Source organism: Brassica napus, chromosome A3, assembly GCF_020379485.1.
Source record: "Brassica napus cultivar Da-Ae chromosome A3, Da-Ae, whole genome shotgun sequence".
In the NCBI taxonomy this organism is placed as follows: Eukaryota; Viridiplantae; Streptophyta; class Magnoliopsida; order Brassicales; family Brassicaceae; genus Brassica; species Brassica napus.
This window is the reverse complement of record NC_063436.1, coordinates 10,870,389-10,895,895: the sequence shown is the minus strand read 5'-3', so window position 1 is coordinate 10,895,895 and position 25,507 is coordinate 10,870,389. Positions and strand designations below refer to the sequence as shown.

Sequence of the window (25,507 nt, the reverse complement as noted above, 5' to 3'; positions counted from 1 at the left end):
CTGCTCATCAGAAATTGAGTCTAATTATACATTCAGGACTTGGTTCGATTTGAATAAGTTAAGACCTTAGAACATTCTTAATGCAGACTTGCTTAATATCGTTTAAGCTTACATTCATAATCAGCACAAACCTTTCTTTTTGGTAATTAATCAGCAATAACTTGAATTATTCAGTTAAAACCTTAAAGACTTTAATCAGCTTCAAACTTGTTTATATTTATATAAAGTAACTGGAAAAGATTTAAATCTAACTCATCACCGACATGCAATATCACAGTTCACGGAACGACAAGAGTCATTGACTTGCTTTTTTTGTGGTTCAGAGTCATTGACTTAGACTAACAAAAGGCCAATCAATAATCGAAACATACCTAAACCTTTAACAAACGATATCGTTTAAAATATACGAATTTTACACTATAAATACATCCACACACCATCTTCATTTCTCCACACAACTATCTCTTCAATCCTCAAAAAAAAAAAATGGCTACTCATCAAAGAGTAATCCTCTTTCTTTTCACCTTAACCATCATAACCAAAACCGTGTTTTCACAACACTGCAGTACAACCGGTTGTGCGGGCAACCTATGCTGCAGTAGATATGGATATTGTGGCACCACATCTGCCTACTGCGGCACCGGGTGCAGAAGTGGACCTTGCAGCTCAGGACCCACACCTGTCTCACCAACTCCTACCGGCGGCACAGGCGGTCTAAACGCTGAGCCTCGTGATACCATTGCAAACGTTGTCACACAATCGTTTTTCGATGGTATCATGAGCAAAGTAGGAAACGGCTGTCCAGCAAAAGGGTTCTACACTCGTCAGGCTTTCATTGATGCAGCTCAATCTTTCCCAGCCTATCAGGGAGCCGTCTCTAAGCGTGAGATTGCGGCCATGTTGGCTCAGTTCTCACACGAATCTGGAAGTAAGTGTTCACTATAAAACCTTCTAGTCTCACTACATAGAACGCACTATTTGGTTTACTAAATTAGTACTATTTCAAAACAATTATTGCAATTATATATTACCATGATTTAGCCATTTATATATATATATATATATATATGTTTATCATCATCAAATACTTATTTCTATTAAAATTTGAAACCCTACTACACATGCACAAAATCAAAATTTTATTTCATAGGTGAACAAATGATAAATATTTATGTAAAGATTGTTAATTTTCCATTTTTTAGAGTAGAACTTAATTTAACTGATTATTTGGGACATCTAATTCATTTAGAAAAAGGATCTTATGTAATTTAGTAAATACTAAATACAAACAATGATTGAAATTATTACCTAACTAATTTAGCAAAATTTAATACGTTTATCATTATCAAAATACTTATTTTAGTAAAATTAATTACAAACCCTAATACACAAGCATAAACTCTATTTATGAATTTTCATGGGTGGACAAATGATAATTTTTTTTGTAAAGATTGTTTTCTTAGTTTGTCTTTTGAAATATTCTGTATTTAACTGATTATTTGGGACATCTGATTCATTTTTAATAAAAATAAAACCGGATATTCTGTAAAGGTTTTTGTTACAAAGAAGAAATAGCGAGAGGAAGGTACTGCCAAGCTAGCACAGTATACCCTTGTCAACCGGGGAAGGACTACTACGGTCGCGGTCCGATCCAAATCACATGGAACTACAACTACGGCGCAGCAGGAAAGTTCCTTGGACTCCCTCTCTTGACTGATCCAGATATGGTGGCTCGTAGCCCTGAAGTTGCCTTTAAGTGTGCCATGTGGTTCTGGAACCAAAATGTTCGTCCGGTCCTGGACCAAGGCTTTGGAGCTACCACAAGGAAGATCAACGGTGGGGAATGCAACGGTCGGCGTCCTGCAGCGGTGCAAAGCAGAGTTGATCGCTACTTGGAGTTCTGTAGGACGTTTGGGATCACTCCTGGAACTAGTCTTAGTTGCTAAAGATGTTAAATGTGGTTTAAAGGCCCGTTTCATGGTATGTGTTTGTCTTAATTACCCTTGTGAGCTAATAAGAAGGTGTTGAATAATTGATCATGAGTTGTATCCTAGTTAACGTATCCATGTGTTGTTTGTATTAGTTATCATAATAAGATGAAGTATATCAGCCAATCCAAGATAAACACATTATTACATTATCAGATTCTTAAAATTATTGCATAAACTTGAATTTTACATATATAGGATTGTTTGGTTTTTAGTCTGAGAACATAAATAAGCTGAAACTTGAGAAACTTATAGATTTTTATTATTGGTCTGGTAATAGAATAAGGTGCAACTTGAATAAAAAGTGTGAACACAAATGGTGAACAATGCTTTAGATCTGTAGAAAGAATCATTGCGACGACGTGTTATATATACATATATGGTGAGAAAAGTTCCACAGATTTTCAACTCCAAATCATTCGATACGTAGTGGATTGGATGATGAGAAACATTTCATAGATTTTCAACTCAAAATCATTTGATACTTAGTGGATTGGACAATTTCACTTATATATTACTTTAAATTAGAGCATTAATTACTACTGATAAAAAAATTGGTGAGTTTCTCTAAAATAGTTTTAAAAAAATTTAAGAGTTTTTAAAGTTATTGGAATTGAATATTAGTAGAGTAACAAATGTATTTATTTTTACTAGAGACTGTCTCAGACTACGCCCGGACTTTTTACCAAAAAAATGTAACTTAATTTAAACTATTATGTCTGTGTATAGTGTTTATATAAATAGCCGCAAAACTTTATAAATAGAATTCATTTTTGATATTAAAAGTACATTAACCAAAAAGATAAGGTGTTAACTAAACTTATAAAAATTTAAAAAAAAATAATTAATTTATTTCTATTTTCCTTTTTTGTATCTTTTAATTGTTACACTACAGATCTTTATTTGACAATATACAAAAGAAAAATTCTTTTTTGAATGATTGTTTGAAGTTAAATAGACTCGGTCTCTTTCGCCTTCGGCCTTCCTTGAACTCTCTCTCAATGTTCGCTCCACTATCACCAATCTTTCTCTCTTTACTACATGTTTTTTTTTTTTTTTGGTAAAATGTTAAATTATTATACCAATTTTCAATTTGTGACAGAAATTACACAGAAAACTTGTAGCGGAATAAACTAACCAACAATTCTAAACTGAAAGAGTCAAACCGAAGAATAGTAGAGCAAAGCCTAAGAGCCAGATTAGTAACGAGTCAAGCCCAAACCAGAGTAACCGAAAGAAGTCTCGAACCAGAATCGGGCACCGCGAGCTACCGGAGAGCAAGGCGCCCTCAAACCTTGAAACAACGGTTCCTACAGCTTCCGACTACAAATGCCTAAACCAAATCCGGACAAAGAAACCAAGCACGAACAAACTCGAAACACCAGACAACTATACTTCCGACGGCACGAAAGATGACCACCGAGCGACGATGTCGTCGTTCGTCGAAGAGACCCGGAGATTGCCGCCTCCAGTTCAACTCGACGTGACCGTTGCACCCATTGAACCGAAATCTCATATAGAGAGAGCGGACCGAAAGGTGGTTACTCTCCGGAAGCACAACCGCTGGAGAACAAACCACTCGCTAGACCAACTACTGCACGGCTAGAACAAAACTCCACACCAACAAACGAGAATGACCCAATCGCATACCTTATTGAGAGAGTGATGAAGAGGAGGAGCACTCAGATCACGGCAAGGACCAAACCGGATACACCGGAAACTGCTCTGGAGAAGAACAGGAAGAACAACAAACTCTCCTGAGACACGCGCTCTGCCACCACCACGCGCCACCGTGACCTACGCGCATTGCCACCAGACCTCACCAGAGACGGAGAGAGCCCACACGCGCCAACCGGAGATCACCCGAAGAAGCGGAGAAACAGATCTCAGATCCGCGGAGACTGAAACCCTAACTGGACCATGCCAACGAACCCACCACCACGCCACTAGCCGGAGGAGAACAACGACAGCCAGCTTCTCAACAAACTCCACGCCACAACACTCAAACCAAACGCACAGCAACAGTGAAATAAAAACCCAATCCGGACAGAGCTTACCTAGCCTCGTAGAAACAGAACCGTGAAGGAGCAAAAACACCGTCCTCTAGTGCTGCCACCCCCATGGACTGACCGTGATGCAAGGAAGCTCTGGATCTGAACAGGAAGTGGGACTGCTGCCGCGTCAGGAAGCCGCAGAAAGAAACAGAGGAGGAGACGACGACGAGGACACAGAGACGCAGACGAAAGAAAAAGAACAAGACGCAAAGCCCGGCGGTCGCCTGAGACGCGGCGGCGACCGCCGGAAGGGGAGAGGCGGCTGAAAACCCTAGGCGGCTGAAAACCCTCTTTACTACATGTTCTTCCTCCATTTTCTATGCTATTGTTCTACAGCTAACTTCTCGCTTACACCTTCTCAGTTGCTTCTGCGGGTGTTTTCATTATTGCAAGTCACAACCATCTCTTTGTTTTCTTCTTCCGACCTCTCTTAGCTTCTCTTTTCTGTTTCTTTGGCTTCTCTCAGAATCTCAGAATTCCAAGCCACCGAACCTTCCAATCCAAAAAGTTTCTCCCAGCGTCAGCAATTTGTAACCAGATTACTGAAGAACAAAGCATTACTTTCTTAATAATTCAATAAGTTACTGTCACATCTGGTCGCTACGTCTCCGTCTCCGTCTCAGTAATCAGCCTGGAGCCTCAGACTTCTTCTCTGATGACTACATCACTTTCTCGTACTTATAAGAAGGACGAACTCTCTGTTCAGATATTGAACTCATGAAGGATTCCCCCAAGTTGAATGATGATATCAGAAGATCTGGAATTGATCGTTCTGAGTTGAGTAAAAGTGTAAAACTAATCAAAAACTTTGTGAAACAGTAAGTAAGAGAGGGAAAAAAGGAAGTGGTGGACACACATCAGCCTCACTACCGATCGTGCATGATTTAAAACATCTCAACCCGATTGGTGTTTGAGTTAAATATAGGGCTTCCATGGAAGTGTTGAGCTACGTTTATATAGAAATGCAGAAGAAGCTGAAAGGGTCGACATCTAGTTGTTGTTGAGTTAAATGAGGCCAGTTATGGAATTGAATGAATGAGAATGGGTCCACATAAACGGTGTTTTGCAGAAATCAATATCTACAGTCATTGGGTTACAAAAGAGGGTTAGGATGACTTAACTTGGGCTATGAGAGAATATTGACAAACCAATATGAGTAGGCCCCTGTGAATTCTGTTTCAGACCAATAACAGGTCTGACTGGCATAATGATGATTCTGGGTGATTTTCCAAGTTGAAGTGGATAGACTAAAAACACTCCCTCAATCCCTTTTATATATTGGGATTTTTTCATCAAATGTATTTAGGTTTTTCAGTTTTTTTTACAACCTCTCTATCATCTCTATTTTTTGAACAAATCATCTCTTTTACATTTGCTTATTTGTTCTTTATTTTAATGTTTAGATGTTCATTTAGAAACTGCGATGAATAGTTGAAATCTTCGTTTTGTATATAAAAAAATGTATATGTCCCATCTCACTTTAGATGTCAGATTTCAAACAAAAAGTCTTTTACATAGTATGCATGTAAATTTCACTCTTTGCGCACAATTGCACAAATAATGATTAATAGGGACCGATCTATACGTAGGCCTCAAGAAATAGATGCATTTACGAATCAAAGAACAAACTAAAATTATTTGTTTTTCCACTTGTTTTTCATCGCTATCCTGATTATCAAGTAGACGATATACACAAGCAGTAATTTGAACTAGAGGGAAAATATTTTTATTAATATAACTAAATCATGGTCCAATGGTAAGGACGGGCTCCTTCCTGCACCTAGGTTACGAGTTCGAACTCTGCCGGAGGAAACTACCTCATGATGTCTCTGGACACCCCACACGGATATGGACCCATGCATTAGGGCCCATTTGCATATCCGAAGAACGGGTCTATCTGTGGGCTGCACCTTCTTTTGAGGATTAGTCTGGGCCCTTCCATAGGCCCAGGATACTCCCAGGTTAAATAAAAAAAATAATAATATAACTAAATCGTTACAGATAAGATGGTCCACATGCAAACACCTAAAATAAGCGTGAACGTACACATGATAGGGTTCATAAATCATAACCGACATCAAAAGGGCCTTTTTCGATGGCTTCTTGTTCGTCCTCTTCGTAGAAGGACCCTTTTAGGAGTCAGACTCTCACTCTCTTATATCATTGAGGATTTCAAATCTGTGAATTTTATTTTATTGTGTTGCTTATAGCTTTTCTTTTACCTTTTGTGTTGATTTCTTAGCGATGTTTAATTCATTTTATTTTCTTTAGTAAAAAATATACAATATTTCTACATGAACAAAATTTACACGTTTTTACAAACTGTATTATAAGTTTAAGATACAACCACAACAAATTAATGAAAAAAATAAATGGAGAGACAATGGAGACAAGCATACACCTTTACTTTATTAGAAATCACATAAATGATCTATTACAAGATTTGTTTAATCAGCTTTATACAATATCTATTAAGACCATATATAACAAATGCTACTGGAAATTTTTAATCTATCCAAATTTGTCTTTCTATCTTCATTACTTCAGCTTTTGTTTCAACACGATGTAAAAACACTTTCAAGAGATTCCCATCCTTCCTCTAAAATAATAAGAATCAATAATTACCATCGATCCATGACTGTTTAATATGATCTCCATGTTTCCAAAATCATTGTCCAAGGAAGGTATGGATATTGACAACTTACATATTAATAAGTATATTTCTTGGAATTATATTTAGAGTACCTTATATTTATTCTTTTTTTTTCAAAGAATAAAATTGCTCCCAAGTTTATCCTCTTGCTTTTTCTCCACGGTATAAACTTGCTCTTCAAATTTATTCCACGCCAAATCAATATCTTGCATCCACCTGGTCTTCACCAGAGTGGTGCACTATATGTTGTAACTTAGATCAACAACTAGTTCACCGACTACACAAAAATAAACCTAAGTTTATCTTTCTCCAGATCAAACATTTTGCATCTACATAGTATCTACCACTCCATATACCTTATGCATTAATGACTAATGAAGTCCAGCATCAGTGAATTTTCCATCTAGTTAATCGAAAAAGACTATTGATATATACAGGGTGGATCCAGCCACTCATTTAGTATGGGGCATGCAATGTAAAAAATTCTTAGATGAAGGGTGTCTACATAAATTAGATGTCAACTATTTAAGGGAAAAAAATATTTTGTGTGGGGCACATGCCACACCCAACGCCTTCCTGCGTCCGCCCCTGGACATATACAAGATCGGCTTGCATCTTCAAGTATAAGTATATGCATGTAGTATAACGTATCTGACAAAATTTACACTGAAAAGGGGAAATTTGGCTCTATAGCCATAAAAAGAATTTAATTAAGAAAGTAACCATGACAAAAAAATCTAAAGTATATTTATACATTATTTGCCATTTTACCCCTATTTACATTTCCCTCTATTCTTTTAGTTACTTTAATATAATAATTATTATTTGAAAATTTTATTTATTTGAAAAAACAGAGATTTTTTTATTTACATAATATGTTTTGAATTTTAAAAAACAAAATATAATGAAACTTGATATATAATGTAAATGTATGAAAATATAACAAATTTATTCTATTCTAAATAAAACGTAATTAGTCTATTCTATTATCAAAAATAGAATATATGTATTTCATGGCTATATTTCTAATTTATTTCTCAATATGTGTATTTCATGATGTGCCTATTTTTTTTACTTGGTCACGGAATACCATATCTATAATAATAAAGTTGAAAAGAAACTCTCCACAATGCGTCACATCATCCATCCATCTGTTGTACTTCCAAATATCTGGCAGCCACTACCTCAATAAAGCATTGTGGTCATTTTTCGCAACTGGTGCAAATGTTTCAGTAAAATCTTCTCCTTCTACTTGGTGATTACCAAACTTTTTTAAAATGAAATCACTTTTTAATGTGAAACAGAAACGAGAACGAAAGCAAAATTTTATAGAAGTAAAAAGTGAAATCAATTTTGAAGAGTCAATAGTAGACAAATCGAGAGCAGAAAACCTAATCCTCTTTCGTCATTTTACAATCGATGTTGCCTATTTGGTTTTTGTGATTTATTTCAGCCGTAAAACTTAATTTTTTGTTTGTCCATTGAAGTCTTAAAATAATTAAAATGAGCTGTCGTACGTTAACTCTTCAAACATGATGATATATTTAAGAGACCAATATTTGTATTCATCATTTTACAATCGACAAAGATTGTAGTGTTGCAAAATGTTAAAATAATTTAATGAACAAACATTAGTATAAAAACATCGTCCGCGCATGCGCACGGATTATCATCTAGTATTCTCTTATATCTAAAACTCTGTTTGTGTTATAAAAATAATAATCTAAAGCTCTGTTTCGGTAATATAAACTGTAGTGTTGTTTAATAGGTGGTAGATTTGGAAGTTCTTAGACTTTACCAATAATTTAATTATGCAAATATAATATAGTTACAACAATATCATTATGTTGAACAACACTTGATTGAAAACTAACAAAAAGGACATAGTTAATTGGCAACAGAATAATAGTTATCCATCGTTGACATAGTCATCTCCCACTAACCGTTTGATGATATAACAAGCTGCACAACCTAAGATGCTGACCCCCACAAAGACAATGACTATGATTAAGGAACCTGTATCCATTTTCCTCTTTTTATTTGTTCACCGAATTTTTCAGTCTTTTTAAGTTGTTTTCTCTTCTTCTTTTAGCCTACTAATCAATTATACATATATGTATTTATACATGTTGATACTGAATTTACAATGTGGATAAGTCATATAATTTTGAAAAGTCTAGATTTTCTTATTAAGAATCATTAATTTACTAAAACTGGAAATGTTTTGTCAAAAAAGAATATATGAAAAGTGTTTTTTTTTTATCAATTCTAAGGTCCAAGATCTTATATTTATTAAAAGGTTTCTATCCTAAAACATAGATACACAAAAGATACAATCCTATCCGATCATAACTATTGTAGATCTGTACATATCTCAATATTCCCTCCCTCAAGTTGGAAGGTGTAGGTTTCGAACTCCAACTCGACATACAAGAAGTACTGCAAACACCTTTTTACCAAGTGACTACGTCAAAATATTAACAAGTTGCAACTTTGTTGAAACATGTTTTGTTGTAACAAAATCTCTCACGATCTTATCTCTTATAAAATGATAATTAATTCCAATAGGTTTCGTCCTTTCATGGAAAATGATATTAGTTTCTATATGAATTGCTGAAATGTTATCACAATAAAACGTAATTGGTTTGTCAACACAGACGCCAAATGTAGTCAGTATATTTTTCAACCAAATAAACTCTTGAACTGTATCCGGCATTGCCTTGTATTCTTCCTCCGTCTACGAGCGAGAGATTGTGTCTTGTTTGAATGTTTTTCAAGAAACCGGTGGCCCACCTAGCTGAATAAATCAGGCCGTTAAAGATATCTAAATTAATCACAAGTGTAAAAATTTGAAACATAAATATGTACCTTAAATATTCAATTATATATTTATTTTGAAATTATATCTAAAAATAAGTATTTAAATTTTAAATAAGTATCTTAAATATCTTCTTGTATATAAATAAGTATTTACTTCTTATAATATTATTAAATATTTATTATAATATAAATTAGTTATATGACGTTCAACCCATCTAATACTTGATATATGTTTACATATTTATGAAATAGTTGCAATATCTGCAATTGTAAATCATGATATATAATTCAATATACCATATAATCAAATAATATTAATGTCAACTAGATTTATTATTTTATTTATCAAATTCAATTAGATTAAATTATTTTTTAATATTCTAATTTGATATTATATTAAATATTAAATTATTTATTAATTTTAAATATCTTATTTTGAATATTTTGCATTAATAAATTGATCAAAGTATGTTGTAAACTGTATGAATATGTGTTATTATGTATATGTAATCTTTTAATTTACAACTTATAAAACAGTCAGTAAATACATTAAGTTATGTTATATATATTATTTACTGTAATGATTTAATAATGAATATACATTATATATATATATATATTATATAATTTTTGTTTCTTATTCGATAAATAAAAATGAATTAATATTCATATGTAAAATTTAAGATAATTACAAATTTTCATTATTTAAAATAAATATTAAAAAATAATGATATTTTAAATACAAAGATATTGTTAAAAATAATATTAGAATAAAATACTCAATAATATCTTTTGATCTTATTTTGAAATTATTTAAATAATATGTTAATATTATGTTTATATTTGATAATAACTAAGTTTGTTCTATGCCAAATAATAAAAACTAAATAAATGAAATAGTCCAATCTAAACTATTTGCAATTAGATAAAAAATATCTTTGTTTTAATAGTATTAATAGATATTGATGGAATATTATATTTTCGAAATTATGCATATCTTATAATATTTTGATGGAATAAAAAGAGAATTAAATAGGTTGTTAAGATTGTATCATGAAAATGCAAAAAAATAATAATATAAACAACTTTTTAGGGATAGTCCATTTAAAATATCACACATGAAAAAAAAATCATGAATTCTATTTTAATAGGATAAATAATAATGAGAAAAAGACCAAAATAGCACTAAATCAAGTTTTTGTTCCCAAACTAGCACTCAAGGCCAAAAGTCACAAAAATAGCACTCAAGGGGTGGGGTTTAGGGTTTAGAATTTAGGGTTTAGGATTTAGAGTTTATGTTTTAGGGTTTAGAGTTGAGAAATGAGGTTTTGGGGATAAGATTTCAAATTTTGAAAAATAAAAAAAATTTAAATTTTTCAAAAGATAAAATGTTATTTTGGTCATTTTAGTTTTTGAGTGCTATTTTTGTGATATAAACTTAGAAAAGTGCTATTTTGGAGATTTACCCAATAATAATCTATTGAATAATAAAAAAATAATTTAATAAACTATTCCATTTCAAATGGCGTTAATTAAAAATTTAGTGATCTGTCGAGTTTCTATCCCGTTCCTTTGTTTCTGTGTTTTTTTCTTATGTTCCGCGCTCTCAGAACTTGATTGCCGATTCTTTGGCAAAAAACACTCTGCGTACAGCCGCTACTTTGTACTAGTCTCTTATTCAATATTAATCTTTTGGTGTTCAAAAAAAAAAAGTGATCTATGGCATAAAGAATGAAAAATAAAATCAATCGAGATCAAAATCAGAATTTGAGTACTATTGCGAATATAAACATATGGTTTGTGTAACATTGAATCATCGCAAGTATAATACTTTCAGTTTTAAAATTACGAATCGAATGACTGGAACTTACTTTTTACCAAAAAAAAAACACATGACTGTCAAGAAAATTAAAATAGTAATAAGTTCATACCTTTTGACCCGGGAAACAAAGGAGAGTTCCTTCATGTGAACATGTGACATGCTTGAGTTGACTCTGAAAGGATAGGGCCACGCCGGCGCATTCCAAGGATCCTCAATTAGCGCTGAAGTAAACCTCTTAATTGTCGTGACTCGCTAAGTAAACCCCTTTAAATAACATAGTCAGTCAATTCAGCGATTCGTTAATTATAATTATACACTTATTAATGATTTGGAATGTTAGCTAAAATTATCTCTACGTGAGAAACATGAATATTATCATTTCCAAACCATCGCAGTCCTTGAAAGTTGAACACTATGGACCTGACGGGTTCAAACGCAGCGGTTGCGGTTGCGGGAGTTTGTGGATGCGAACGGTTGCGATTTTTAGCGGTTTTAAAAGATTTGTACGACTGGTACTGCGGTTAAAAATTGGTGCGTTTGCGGGTGATTTATGACTGATTAATTACCAAATGCGGTAACAGTCAAATAATAAATTAACAATATATATATTTAATATAATTATAAAAATATCAAAAATCATAAAATTATAATAAATATAAAATTTATATTTAGAAAGATAATTTTAATTTTTGAAAATTTATTGAAATTGTTTTTATTATAAAATTTTATAATATTAATTAAAATATAATAGATATATTTTAATATTTTCATAATTTCAATTTTAAAATTTCTATTAAATATTTTTACTTTTGTATATATATATTTTTTTTTTAAAGAAAAAAAATTTACCTTCCTGCAACCATCCGCAACCGCAAATGCTAGATAGAACCAGCTTTTGAATTTATGAGATTCTGAGCGGTTTGAAGCGGTTTAGAGCGATTTGAGTGATTGTTGCAAACCGTCGACAATCGCTACCAAACGCAAAAGCTGCGTTTGTGGGTAGTAGCGGGAAAACCAGTCGAAAGACTCTACTCAGACAAAGATGGGCTGTAAAAAACGCAGAGGAGGCCCCCTATGTCGTAATAATTTAAAAACGTACGTGCTTACATTGTATATGGCAATTCGCTTCTCATATGGAGATATATTTATAATATAATACGGATTCATCTAGCTGAGTTTCAAATTATTTGTAACACATAGGTTTGAAAAAGTCGTATCACATATCTTTGATTATATATATATATATATATATATATGTGATTATATATATATATATATATGGTTCAATGTTTTTTTTTTTTATAAACCCTTTCAGCTGATCAAGTTGGCTTTGGCAGGAACACACTTAGTATTACAGAATGGATTGGCTATCTCACTGCCTAATCCGAGTTTGGAATAAATTCCAACAAATGCAAAGAGGTGAACAGATCACCTGTTACGATCCACTATATAAACTATTTGGACCGAAGCCCAAACGTATACTGGTCAAGTGATGATAATTTCTAGTTTTCCAAAAAAATTGTATCAAAATCTGATGTAAGTACACACCAAACACCTAAAAATTGTCAATAGACTACCACCAACCAAGTAATGGGTTGATATTTTAAAATTCTCCCGTAGAGAATGGTTTTCAAATTTTTGTGGTAGATTATAACTATTTATATATATTTGGTGAATTATTTAAAATTAAGTTTCTCAAGATATCTAATATTTTTTCATTCTAATATGTATTATCTACTTGTTGAAGAAAAAAACTTTTACACAAAATTTTATTTTTGGATAACATCATCTATATTATTAAAACTGAAGTACACTTTAGTAATGTTTGGAAACATGAATAGTAGTATAACCGAGAATTGTTTGAATACGAGGATATCAGTATTACATTAATTGTATTTTCATATTTCACTCTATTAACAAATTTATTAATTATATTACCTTAACAATATTTCACATCATTAATTATATTACCATAATAATAATAGTGTAGATTTGTATTTAGTAGTTAATCAATATTGATTTGTACCAATTATAAAATCAAAAAAGTAACATAACTGAGTTTTGCATAAGGTTCAACGTTTGGTTTAGTTTGTTTTACTAAAAAATAATTCAAAGACATGTATTGTGAATAAAATCATAACTTAAATCAAAATAATAAAAATGAATTACATTTATTGTCACCTATTTTTTCACTTAATATAATTGACTTACTAAATAAAAAACTTTTTCTATTTCACTTAATTTAGCAAAACACATAGAAAATATTTTTTATTAGTTTATAAAATTAGTTATGCATGAACACTAGATATCCACTTAGGTACTAATTGTTCCTTTCTATTATTGTTTTTTTTTTAAATTACTCTCTCCTAGAATATTATAAATTTATGTGTAGGTTTTGAGTTGAGTCCTTTTGAGGGTGGATGTGTTCGGTTCTGATGTATATGATCCTAAAAATATTTAAATAACCAATGTATTTGAAACGGGTTTGGATATTTGTACCAAAATAACCATATTATCTGATTTGATATATGTCTTTTGAATACAATTATTTACATTACGGCATATCTAAATAAAATACTAATTATGAAAAACAAATATTAATGTGTAAAAATATAAGTATAGTGTTATTTTAGTAATTTCATTAATTATATTATTTTAACAATACATCACATCATTAATTATATTTACCGTAACAATACATCAACTCATTAATTATAATATACCATAAAAGTAATAATACAGATTTTTTATTTATTATTTAATCAATATTAACTTTGTGCAATTATAAAAAAACAGAAATGTAAGATAACCGAGCTTTGCATATGATTAATAGTTTGGTTTAATCTGTTTTACTACAACTCAGAGTCTATATGAGTCTGTTTGTTGATGACAAAAAAACAATAAAAAAAAACTACAACTTTCTTTTGTCTTAGTTCCAATTGGTGAAAAATTACGTAGTCAAACACATAATTCAAAGGCATAGTTTATGTGAACAAAATAATAATTTAAATCAAAATAATTAAAAAGTATTACATTTATTATCACTTAATGTTCACTTCATATAACTATTATACTAAATAAAAAATTCTTTCTATCTTGTAATTTTTGCCAAATATATAGAAATAGTTTTATTTTTAACTTATTTGCAGAATCAGTTAATTATGGACATTCGGATACTCATTGAGGTACAAATTGTTTCTTTCGAGATTATTTTTTTTTGGTTTTGAAATTAGGCGCCACATGGATATTATAAATTTATGTATGAGGTTTGAGTTGGTTCCTCCCGGGTCTGAATGATTTTGATTTTGATGTGTAAAAACATAAAAAATATCTAAATAACCAATGTATCCGAAACGCGTTCGTATATTTGTACCAAAATTATTCTTATTATCCGATTCAGTCAAAATCTTTTGAATACAATTAGTTATACGATAACACATCTTAAATATATAACACTAATTATAAAATAACGAATAAAAATTTATAAAACCGTAAAAATTAACATCCGCACAGGCGTGCGGGTTAATCTCTAGTATGTATTAAATTTGATTAATATAAATTTTCAAAGCTATTACACGACATGGATCCAGGCTTAATATTTTAAAAATCCTCCATTATTGCTCTTAGTTTTGGTTTTGCTTCCCTTATTTGTAGAGTTTGAAGTTCTTAATCTCTCTACCAGAAAAAAAAGATGTCCGTATACAGGTCTTACGCGATCGTAGAACCTTCAATAACATATTACACCCATACATTATGTGATAATAACACCGTTACTTAAGCACCACTGTGAATTATGCAACCAATTATATATATATATATTTTTTAAATTTTAGTGACGTACGATGTAAAATTTCTAGTTCTTTTCATCTGAATTATTTGATAAAATAATAAAGCCAGACTTTAGATTTACTTCAACGAATATCGAACTATAATGGATCGAGGCTATCGAGCTAATCAGTTTAGCTGTATATACGAATGCACATATATAATATGTTCTTTGTTCTTGGTTAGACATCACGATATAGAATGTATTTTTAAGGTTATTAGATTTTAATCGTTCAAATAGGTTGTTGGTGTATGTGAACCGACCCGATCCCGGACTTGTTTGATTAGAAAAGATTATCTTGAGAACGATTTTATTAAAACTCGGCTAAACGTTAAGACCAAGTCCATATTCAAATGATCATAGTATTTATCCTTAATCACAACTACAAGAAAAGGAATGGGTCATGACTTGTTTATAAAACATATTTAACCTTGACCAAGCATATTCAATATTGCCATATTTACACTATAAATACGACTCCAGACCCTCTCATTTCTTCATACAAATCACTCTCAGAAACATTCGATCCAAAATTATATCAAAAGATGGCAACACACAATGTTCTACTCAAAAACGCTCTCATGATTTTCCTCTTCACTTTAACCATCATGACAGAAACCGCATTTTCTCAGAACTGCGGTAAAACCGGTTGTAAAGGCAACATGTGCTGCAGCAGATGGGGATATTGTGGCACCACAAACGCTTACTGCGGCACGGGATGTCAGAGTGGACCTTGCAAATCCAAACCTAAACCTACTCCAACACCCAGCGGTAGCGGCGGTCTAAACGCTGGTCCTCGCGGTACCATAGCAAGCGTTGTTACCCCAGCGTTCTTCAACGGCATCATGAGTAAAGTCGGACGTGGTTGCCCAGCCAAAGGGTTCTACACTCGCCAGGCGTTCATCGCGGCCGCTCAATCGTTTGCAGCCTACAAAGGAACCGTTGCCAAGCGTGAGATTGCAGCCATGTTGGCTCAGTTCTCTCACGAATCTGGAAGTAAGCTCAGCGTTTATCATTTTTCCATCAGAAAATATAGTAAAGTAATTAATCTTAGTTACCTTTTATGGTGATTTTCTTATAATATGTAGTGTAGTCAGCTATAGAAAGTTTAACGCAAATATATGTAAATACCTTTGGTTACTGTTTGTATTAGGGTTTAATTTTGATAGTTATAGGATTTTCTCATAAAATCTAAGGATTTTCTAGTTTTATTACAAAAATATTCGATTATATTTTGATTTTATCTTATAGATATTTTTTAATTAGCTGGATCCATTTCATTATTAAGTTTACTTCTTTGGTGATGTAAATTAAGGTTTCTGCTACAAAGAAGAAATAGCTAGGGGAAGGTACTGCTCACCGAGCACAACGTACCCATGTCAACCGGGCAAGAATTACTACGGTCGTGGTCCAATCCAAATCACATGGAACTACAACTACGGTGCAGCCGGGAAGTTTCTTGGACTTCCTCTCTTGAAGGATCCAGATATGGTGGCTCGTAGCCCAACCGTGGCTTTCAAATGTGCCATGTGGTTTTGGAACAAAAATGTGCGTCCGGTTTTGAGCCGAGGATTTGGAGCCACCACGAGGAGGATCAATGGCGGTGAGTGTGACGGTGGACGTCCAGCCGCAGTGCAGAGTAGGGTTAACCATTACTTGGATTTCTGCAAGAAGCTTGGGGTCACTCCTGGAACCAACCTCAAATGTTGAAGACACTACTAGTCAATGTGGGGTTTCAAGTATTGAAGTATGTGTGGGTTAAAGTGTCGAATAATAAAGAGAAGTCATATACTATGTTGTGTGTGTACGGTATGTAATGTTGTGTTGTGTTGTGTTTATAGAATCACACAATCAATAACAAGAAGTCCTTCTCTTATTAATCACTCAATTCTTAAGTATCAAATCACAAGATCAATCACACACACAAATCGTTAGAGATGTAATACCACAAGCATCTCTATATATAAGACTAGGTCTTTCCTAATCCTATTAGAAACAAACTTTCCTTATTTCCTAATCCTATTACAATTTCCATATTTCACTAGGATTAGGATAGCTTGGCTCTCAAGCTATTGTCAAGCTTAGTCCAACATTCTCCCCCTTAAGCTTGATTCCATCTTCACTCACAACATGAACTCCAATGAGACTCCTAATCTCTTTGAATCGAATTCTACTAAGAGCCTTTGTAAGTATGTCAGCTCTTTGTTCATTCCCCGGTACATGTTCGACTTCAATTTGTTCATTCTCCACACATTCTCTAATAAAATGAAATCTCCGATGAATATGCTTACTACGACCATGAAAGACCGGGTTCCTTGAAAGCGAGATTGCAGACTTGTTATCAACCCTCACGATCACTTTATTACAAACATTTCCCATGACTTCACTCATGAGCTCCTGAAGCCATATTGCTTGTTTAGCAGCCTCCGTTGCTGCCATAAATTCAGCCTCACATGATGATAACGCCACGATCTCTTGTTTTTGAGAGCACCACGTGATTGGACTTTGATCCAAGTAGAAAACATGTCCAGTTGTGCTCTTGCCATCATCTTCATCAACATTGTGTGAACTATCGCTATAGCCAATTAATTCCCGTGTGAGGGATCGAGTATAGCGTAGACCAAGTGTTGTTGTACCACGGAGGTACCGAAGAACGCCCTTCAAAGCCGCACCATGAGACACTTTTGGCTCTTGCATGTATCGACTAAGCACTCCTACACTATAAGAAAGATCAGGTCGGGTGTGAAGCAAGTACCGAAGACATCCTATGCATCTCCTATACTCTCTCTCGTCAATACCCTTCTCAAGACCTGATTTGGATAGTCGGATATTTACTTCCATAGGTACATGAGTAAGATTACAATTACCCATACCAGCTTCTTCTAAAATCTTTCGAGCATATTTATCTTGAGACAACACCACACCTCCATCGTATTGGAGCACTTCAATGCCTAGATAGTAGGTTAACCTTCCTAAGTCACTCATCTCGAACTTGCTTGCCATCTCTTGTTTAAACTCAAACGTGGATTTCAAGGAAGATCCTGTCACGAGCAAGTCGTCAACGTACACGCACACTAGTAATAACCCCTTTGGATCTTGTCGTCTGTATAGTGAAGGCTCTTTAGAGCAACGAGTAAAACCAAACTCCTTTAGAATTCGGTTTAGTTTGATGTTCCATGCTCTAGGAGCCTGCCTTAGACCATAGAGAGCTTTGTTGAGTTTATACACTTTCTCTTCCTTCCCTTTGATCTCAAAACCTTCAGGTTGTCTTACATATACTTCTTCTTTTAACTCTCCATGCAAGAATGCTGTCTTTACGTCCAAGTGATGTATCTCCCATCCGTATGAAGCTGCAAGCGCGACCACAAGTCTAATGGTTTCAATCCGAGCTACTGGTGCAAACACCTCGTCATAATCAATGCCATGTCTCTGTACGTATCCTTTTGCTACCAACCTTGCTTTGTACTTGCTGATACTCCCATCTGCATTCCTTTTTATCTTGAACACCCATTTCAAACCTATCGGTTTAAATCCTTTTGGCAAGTCTACAAGTATCCATGTGTTATTTTTCTCGATGGAAAATATCTCTTCCTTACACGCCTCAACCCACACGTCAAGCTCTTTGGCCTCATTAAAATCCCATGGTTCATTGTTTATAACCATCAAGAGCTTCTCGCACTCTGCTTCTGCGAAGAGGATATAATCCTCTAGATATGATGGAGTGCTTGTTGCTCTTGAAGATCGTCTCAGTCCTGGCTGAGTATTTTCATCTTCTTCATCATGCTCATCACCTTCGTCTTCCTCATTCTCGACGTCAGTATCATCTGCTTCGCTTATTGCTTCAGTCGCTTGTTGACCTCCCGTGTCTTTTATCGGTAAAAGACCAAACTCAAACATACTATCATCTGTTTCTTTCTCTGTCTCATCTTTGTTCCACCTCCATTGCTTATCTTCAACAAAATATACGTCACGACTAACCATTATCCTTTGATTGGAGGGATCGAGTAGCCTGTAGGCCTTAGAGCCCGGCTCTGTTCCTAGGTGTATCAACGCTTTAGATCGATCATCGAGCTTCTTTCTACCGGCTTCATTGGTTCGTGCGTAACATACACAGCCATAAACTTTAAGATGACTAAGGTTTGGTCGTTTATTCCGCAAAGCTTCGTATGGAGTTTGTCCCATAAGAGACCTAGTTGCAATCCTATTGATTAAATAGGTTGCATGTCTTACTGTTTCTCCCCACAAGTACTTTGGTAAACTCATGTGCTTAAGTAAGCTTCGAGTCATCTCAAAGAGCGTACGATTTCGTCGTTCGACTACTCCGTTCTGCTGTGGTGAGTATGGAGCCGTCATGTGTCTATTGATTTTGTTTTCATCGCAGTAGATCATGAACTCTTGTGACATGAACTCTCCTCCTCTATCTGTTCGAAATGTTTTCACTAATGTCTTGGTTTCTTGTTCCGCAAGTCCTTTAAACACTTTGAACTTCTCAAACGCTTCGTTCTTCTCTTTGAGAAGTATAGTCCACATGTAGCGTGTACAATCATCTATTAGTACGAACACATAGCGCTTCTTTCCTGGTGTGGCGGGTGATATAGGTCCACATAAGTCTCCGTGCACAAGTTCAAGTGGAGTCGTTGCTCTGAACGAAGTTGCTTGGGGAAAGGGTTGTCTCGTCTGCTTTCCAAGTAAACAGGCAACACAAGTTTCTTTCTCGACAGTTATATGTGGGATGCCTTCGACCAACTCTTTGTTTATCATCATCTTCATCGTCTCTATCGCAACATGTCCCAACCGTGCGTGCCACTTTGATGACTCCGTAGCACCTGAGATAAGTAAACATTGCACAGTATCTGCGAGCAAGTTTACTTTATACAATCGGTTTCTTGATCGTGTGGTCTTCACCATTAAGGCTCCGGTTTTATCATAGAGGAAGAGAACATCATCTTTCATTCTTACTTCACAACCTACTTCGGTGGCTTGACCTAAACTCAAAATATTACTTCGCAAGCCCGGTATATAGTAAACGTTGTTTAGTATCTTCTTTTCTCCTCCTTTAAGAACAAAACGGATTGATCCTTTTCCTTTTATATCGATACGTGAGTCGTCTCCGAACTTAACCTTTCCTGTCACTCCCTCGTTGAGCTGGAAGAAAAATAGTCGGTTCCCACTCATGTGGTTGCTAGCACCGTTGTCAAGATACCACAGATTTTCCATTCCTTGCTCGTCCTCGAAGTTGTTTGGCTTCACTTTTTCTTCATTAAGATATACTACTTCATGCATCATAAGTTCGTCCGCTTCTTGTGTATCTCCTTCCTTCTTCTCGGTAGTTTCTTGGAGTTTAAGAAGCTTGTCAGGACAGTTACTTGCGTAATGTCCTTGCTTATCACATGCAAAACACGTAATGTGGCTGGTATCTCTGTTTTGACCTTGTTTATAAGCGTCTCTTTGTGCATAGAACCCGCTGTTACGTCCTCGACCTCGACCTCTCCAGGTTCCTCGTCCACCTCTACCTCGTCCTCCTCGTCCATAGCCATCTTGTGACGAATCACTGTTAGCATATAATAATTTTCCATGATCGTCTTGTTGTTCTTCTTCATCTTCTTTTATTCGCTCTTCGTAGGCTTTTAGTCGACCCACGATATCCTCAAAGCTCGTCATGTTTAGATCAAGAACCTGCTCAAGTGATGCGACAATATGAATGTATTTTCTTCTTGGTAGACTTTTCAAAAACTTCTTGACGATCTTCGGTTCCTCAATGATTTCTCCTAAGGAAGCTGACTTTGATGTTATCTCCGAAAGTTTCCCTACGAATGAGTCAATGGTGTCTTCGTCTTTCATCTTAATTCTGTCAAATTCAGCCATTAGTGTTTGTAAACGCGCTTCACGTACTCTCTCAGCACCGACATGTCTTGCTTTGATAGCCTCCCATACCCCTTTGGCTGTATCGAGATCACCGACTTGTAATGTTAGAGCCTCAGGGATGGATTGAAAGAGCAAAGCTATAGCCATGTCGTTCTTTTCTTCATGTTTGCTTCCAGGTTCAATAGCCTCCCATACTTTGTTAACTTTGAGCGCAATTTTCATTCGCATGGCCCAGACAGTGTAGTTTGTAGAGGTTAGCATCGGGAATTTGATGGACGATGGTCCAGTTGTTTTGATCTTCAGTTCAGTTTCTTCTTCTTCCTTCATATCGGCCATAGTTGTCTTCTCCGTAGGATCGATCGGTTTGCTTTAATGCCTTAGGCTCTGATACCAATTATAGAATCACACAATCAATAACAAGAAGTCCTTCTCTTATTAATCACTCAATTCTTAAGTATCAAATCACAAGATCAATCACACACACAAATCGTTAGAGATGTAATACCACAAGCATCTCTATATATAAGACTAGGTCTTTCCTAATCCTATTAGAAACAAACTTTCCTTATTTCCTAATCCTATTACAATTTCCATATTTCACTAGGATTAGGATAGCTTGGCTCTCAAGCTATTGTCAAGCTTAGTCCAACAGTGTTGTGTTGTACCCGCTATCATATAAGTGATACAAACGAAACTATATCTCATTATCTAATAAAAGTATTTCCTTGTTTACATACTGGACAGTTTTATATGTATAGACGCGTATTATCACATCTTTTCTCATCAAAGTTTAGGAATAAACAAATAGAGTACCATGTAAGTGACTGTTGAGTAAAAGGAGAGTGATCCACTACCTATCATCCGATAACAATATGGTTCAATTATAAATTATATTTTTTAGCTATTGTTAGATATAAAAACCAACAGAAAATTATAATTATTGTAATTCAAAAATATTATCCAAAAATATATAGGGTGGTTTTGGAATAGGAACGTGCGTCCGGCTTTGGAGAAATCACAAAGAGGGTCGATGGCCGAGAATGCAGTAACTGGCGTCGCGACGGTCCGAATAGCAAGGTCAAACAATACACAGAGTTCTGCAAGATGCTTGGGGTAACTCCTGATCAAGGTCTCGATTGTTTTTAGTCACTAATATGCTATCACTACCATTTAAAAAATATATATATATATATATGACAGAAAAGCAAAAAATAATATATATATACTACTTGTAACAATTCGAACCTATCTACCTCAAGGAATCTATGAATTTTATAAACGATCAAAATGACAAACTTTAATAAATGTTTCTTTTTTCATTTAGAATACAAGAAATCAGTTAAGACATATATAGTAAAGCTTTTTTCAGTTCGTAAAAAGTTGTTATGTAGAGAAAAAAATCTTGATAATATTATAAAATAATGACAAACGAAATATTAAGGTACTATAAAATTGTATCCAAGGCGAAGATTTATTGTTTAGTGGTAAATGGTGTTTATGTTCTCGCTAAGTTACCACATGGGTTCATCAAATTTGGTATACTGGTAATGACTCAATAATAATAGAAAAAGAAGAAGCCTGCGACATGGGGAGAACATGCAAGGATGAAAAGCAAGAAAATGTGTAAAAGAAGGTGATTCAAAAACCTTTATTTATGATATCCCAGTCACCCACCAAGTCACCAACCCACATCCAATATATAGTAGTCATTCAAGCACAGAATGAGGCACTACAAGAAAACAGCGACATACTGAGGGAAAAAATCGTCAGTATGTCGTCGGAATAACGCTATTCCGACGACATACCGACGAAAAAAGTCCTCGGAAATAACTCCTCGGAAATTCATTTTTCCTCGGAAATCCCTCGGAAATTTCCGACGGAATTCCGAGGAAATGAATTTCCGAGAAAATTCCGAGGACCACAAGTTCGTCGGAAAGTCCTCGGAATATTCCGAGGAAGATGTCGTCGGAATATCCCGAGGGATACACTTCCTCGGAATATTTCCAAAATTAAAAAAAAAAATATAAATTTATTTTTTTTAATTGAAATTCGAAAATATAAAATTAAAATTAAAATAGAAAACATATTTAAAATACAAAAAATAATAAAATAGTTTTTATAAATAAAAAAAATGTTTTATAAATACAAAATTAGTTATAATAAATATAAATATTATTATAAATATGAAATCATCTTTTTATAAATACAAAATAGTTTGTATAAATACAAAAAATAATAAAATAGTGTTTATAAATCAAAAAAATGTTTTATAAATACAAAATTAGTTTTAATAAATATAAATATTTTTATAAATATGAAATCATCTTTTCATAAATACAAAATATTTTTTTTTAAATACAAAAAATAATTAAATAGTGTTTATAAATAAAAAAATGTTTTATAAATACAAAATTAGTTTTAATAAATATAAATATTTTTATAGATATGAAATCATCTTTTTATAAAAATAAAATAGTTTTTATAAATACAAAAAAATAATAAAATAGTGTTTATAAATCAAAAAATGTTTTATAAATACAAAATTAGTTTTATAAATATAAATATTTTTATAGATATGAAATCATCTTTTTATAAATACAAAATAGCTTTTATAAATACAAAAAATAATAAAATAGTGTTTATAAATCAAAAAAATATTTTATAAATACAAAATTAGTTTTAAAATATGAAATCATCTTTTATAAATCCAAAAATCGAATTTATATACAAAAAACGTTTTTTATATTTAAAAATAGTTTTTATAAATACAAAAATAAAAAAATAGTGTTTATAAATAAAAAAAAATGTTTTATAAATACAAAATTAGTTTTAATAAATATAAATATTTTTATAAATATGAAATCATCTTTTATAAATCCAAAAATCAAATTTATATACAAAAAACGTTTTGTAAAATCGAATTTATATAGAAAAACGTTTTGTAAATACAAAAATAATAAAAAATTTATAAAAAAATTCTAAATCAACTCAACACAACCAAATCACAATTCTAAACCTATTACACAACAAATCACAATCCTACCCAATCACCCTAACAAAAATCTATCAAAAAACTTCTAAAATCATCAAATCTACTTAAGAACCTAACAAATAGGACATAAGAGAGTGGGATAAGGTCCTTACATGATTTGTAAGGGAATGGAGAGGATTCGCCGGAGATATCGTCGCGAGAGAAGGTGGAGAACGCCGGAAGGAGAGAGAGATCGCCGGAGAGGAAGAAGAGAGAAATGGGGAAGAAGATGTGTTTCGAGTTTATAAAACCTAGGGTCCGACGGATATAATTATGAAGAGCTGGATGTCGCCATAACAGAAACCCTAAAAGCAAAGCCCTGAATCGTCGGAAAAGCCTCGGAATATTCCGAGGCTTTTCCGAGGAAGTAGGGTTTTTAAACCGAAAACAACGTTTTGCGGTTTGAATAACACTTATATAACCCTTATTAAGTGTCTTAGACTGATTATGAAGTCAAAAATTTGTTTAAGTGAAACACTTATATCACTTTTCCGATTGTATGAACGAAATCCCCACAACATAAGAGAAACACTTATACACTTTAATGAACGGTAAAGGGAATACTTACAATTCGTTTTGAAATTTTGTTATTTCATGGTTTATGATCATCTATACAAAGATTCCTCAATGGTATGCATTGCATTTGTATAAGAAATGATATAGGGCAAAAAAATTTGATGTTTTGAAACCCCAAACATGTGTTCCTCGGAATTTCCTCGGAATATTCCGAGGAAATTCCGAGGAACAATATAAATTAATAGAAATTCCGAAAAAATATGATTTCCTCGGTATTTCATCGGTATATTCCGAGGAAATATGATTTCCTCGGTATTTCCTCGGAATATTCCGAGGAAATATGATTTCCTCGGTATTTCATCGGTATATTTCGAGGAAATTCCGAGGAACCCCAAATTTTGGGTTTCCTCGGAATTTCCTCGGAAATTCGTCGGAATATTCCGAGGATCTCATTTTCCGTCAGAATGTCCGTCAGAATTACGCTGTTTTCTTGTAGTGAGGTTGAAAGAGAGACTTTAAGTTTTAGTTCGAAATTTTACCTTAAAATGGGTTGAGAGATCCGGTTACTAAAAGATTTGCTTTAATAATCAAGCTGAATCAATCACACTAAACTTTCTTGCTAGTTTTTAATCAAGATGCGGAGATGTAGTTTATGTTTTTACTGATGTTTAATTTAATTAATCTTTATAGATGATGGCGACATCCAGCTCTTCATAATTATTTTGTCAGATACTACATCTAGCTAGTGGCATTATTGATATCTCCACTACTATCGAACAAAAGCTTACTGTATTTTGTTGTTGGTGTAAGTTATTGTTATATTAGTTACAAAGAAAGAATTTTGAACTGAATTAAATAAAAATGACTTCATTAATGGTAAAGAAATAATTAATTAATTTTACACGTAGCTGACTAGGTTTGCACTTCATATA

The 25,507-nt window shown here is 33.5% G+C and overlaps 2 protein-coding genes across 3 annotated transcripts; both read left to right on the top strand.

Annotated features, from left to right (window-relative positions):
* The first annotated feature begins 441 nt into the window (after positions 1–441).
* Positions 442–2,114, top strand: LOC111214050 (endochitinase At2g43620-like). The gene is made up of 2 exons (XM_022716021.2): positions 442–928; positions 1,552–2,114. Exons 1-2 carry the CDS (start codon positions 487–489, stop codon positions 1,944–1,946), a joined length of 837 nt encoding a protein of 278 aa, XP_022571742.1. The 5' UTR covers positions 442–486; the 3' UTR covers positions 1,947–2,114.
* A 13,514-nt stretch (positions 2,115–15,628) lies between these two features.
* Positions 15,629–21,762, top strand: LOC125606866 (endochitinase At2g43610). Of its 2 annotated transcripts, XR_007338123.1 has the most exons (3): positions 15,629–16,159; positions 16,479–16,967; positions 21,681–21,762. XR_007338123.1 is itself a non-coding variant. In XM_048775820.1 (2 exons), exons 1-2 carry the CDS (start codon positions 15,709–15,711, stop codon positions 16,871–16,873), a joined length of 846 nt encoding a protein of 281 aa, XP_048631777.1. In that variant the 5' UTR covers positions 15,629–15,708; the 3' UTR covers positions 16,874–21,762. The 2 variants fall into 2 exon arrangements, 1 of the variants encoding a protein (XP_048631777.1); XM_048775820.1 differs by having other exon boundaries at positions 16,479–21,762.
* The last annotated feature ends 3,745 nt before the right edge of the window (positions 21,763–25,507 follow it).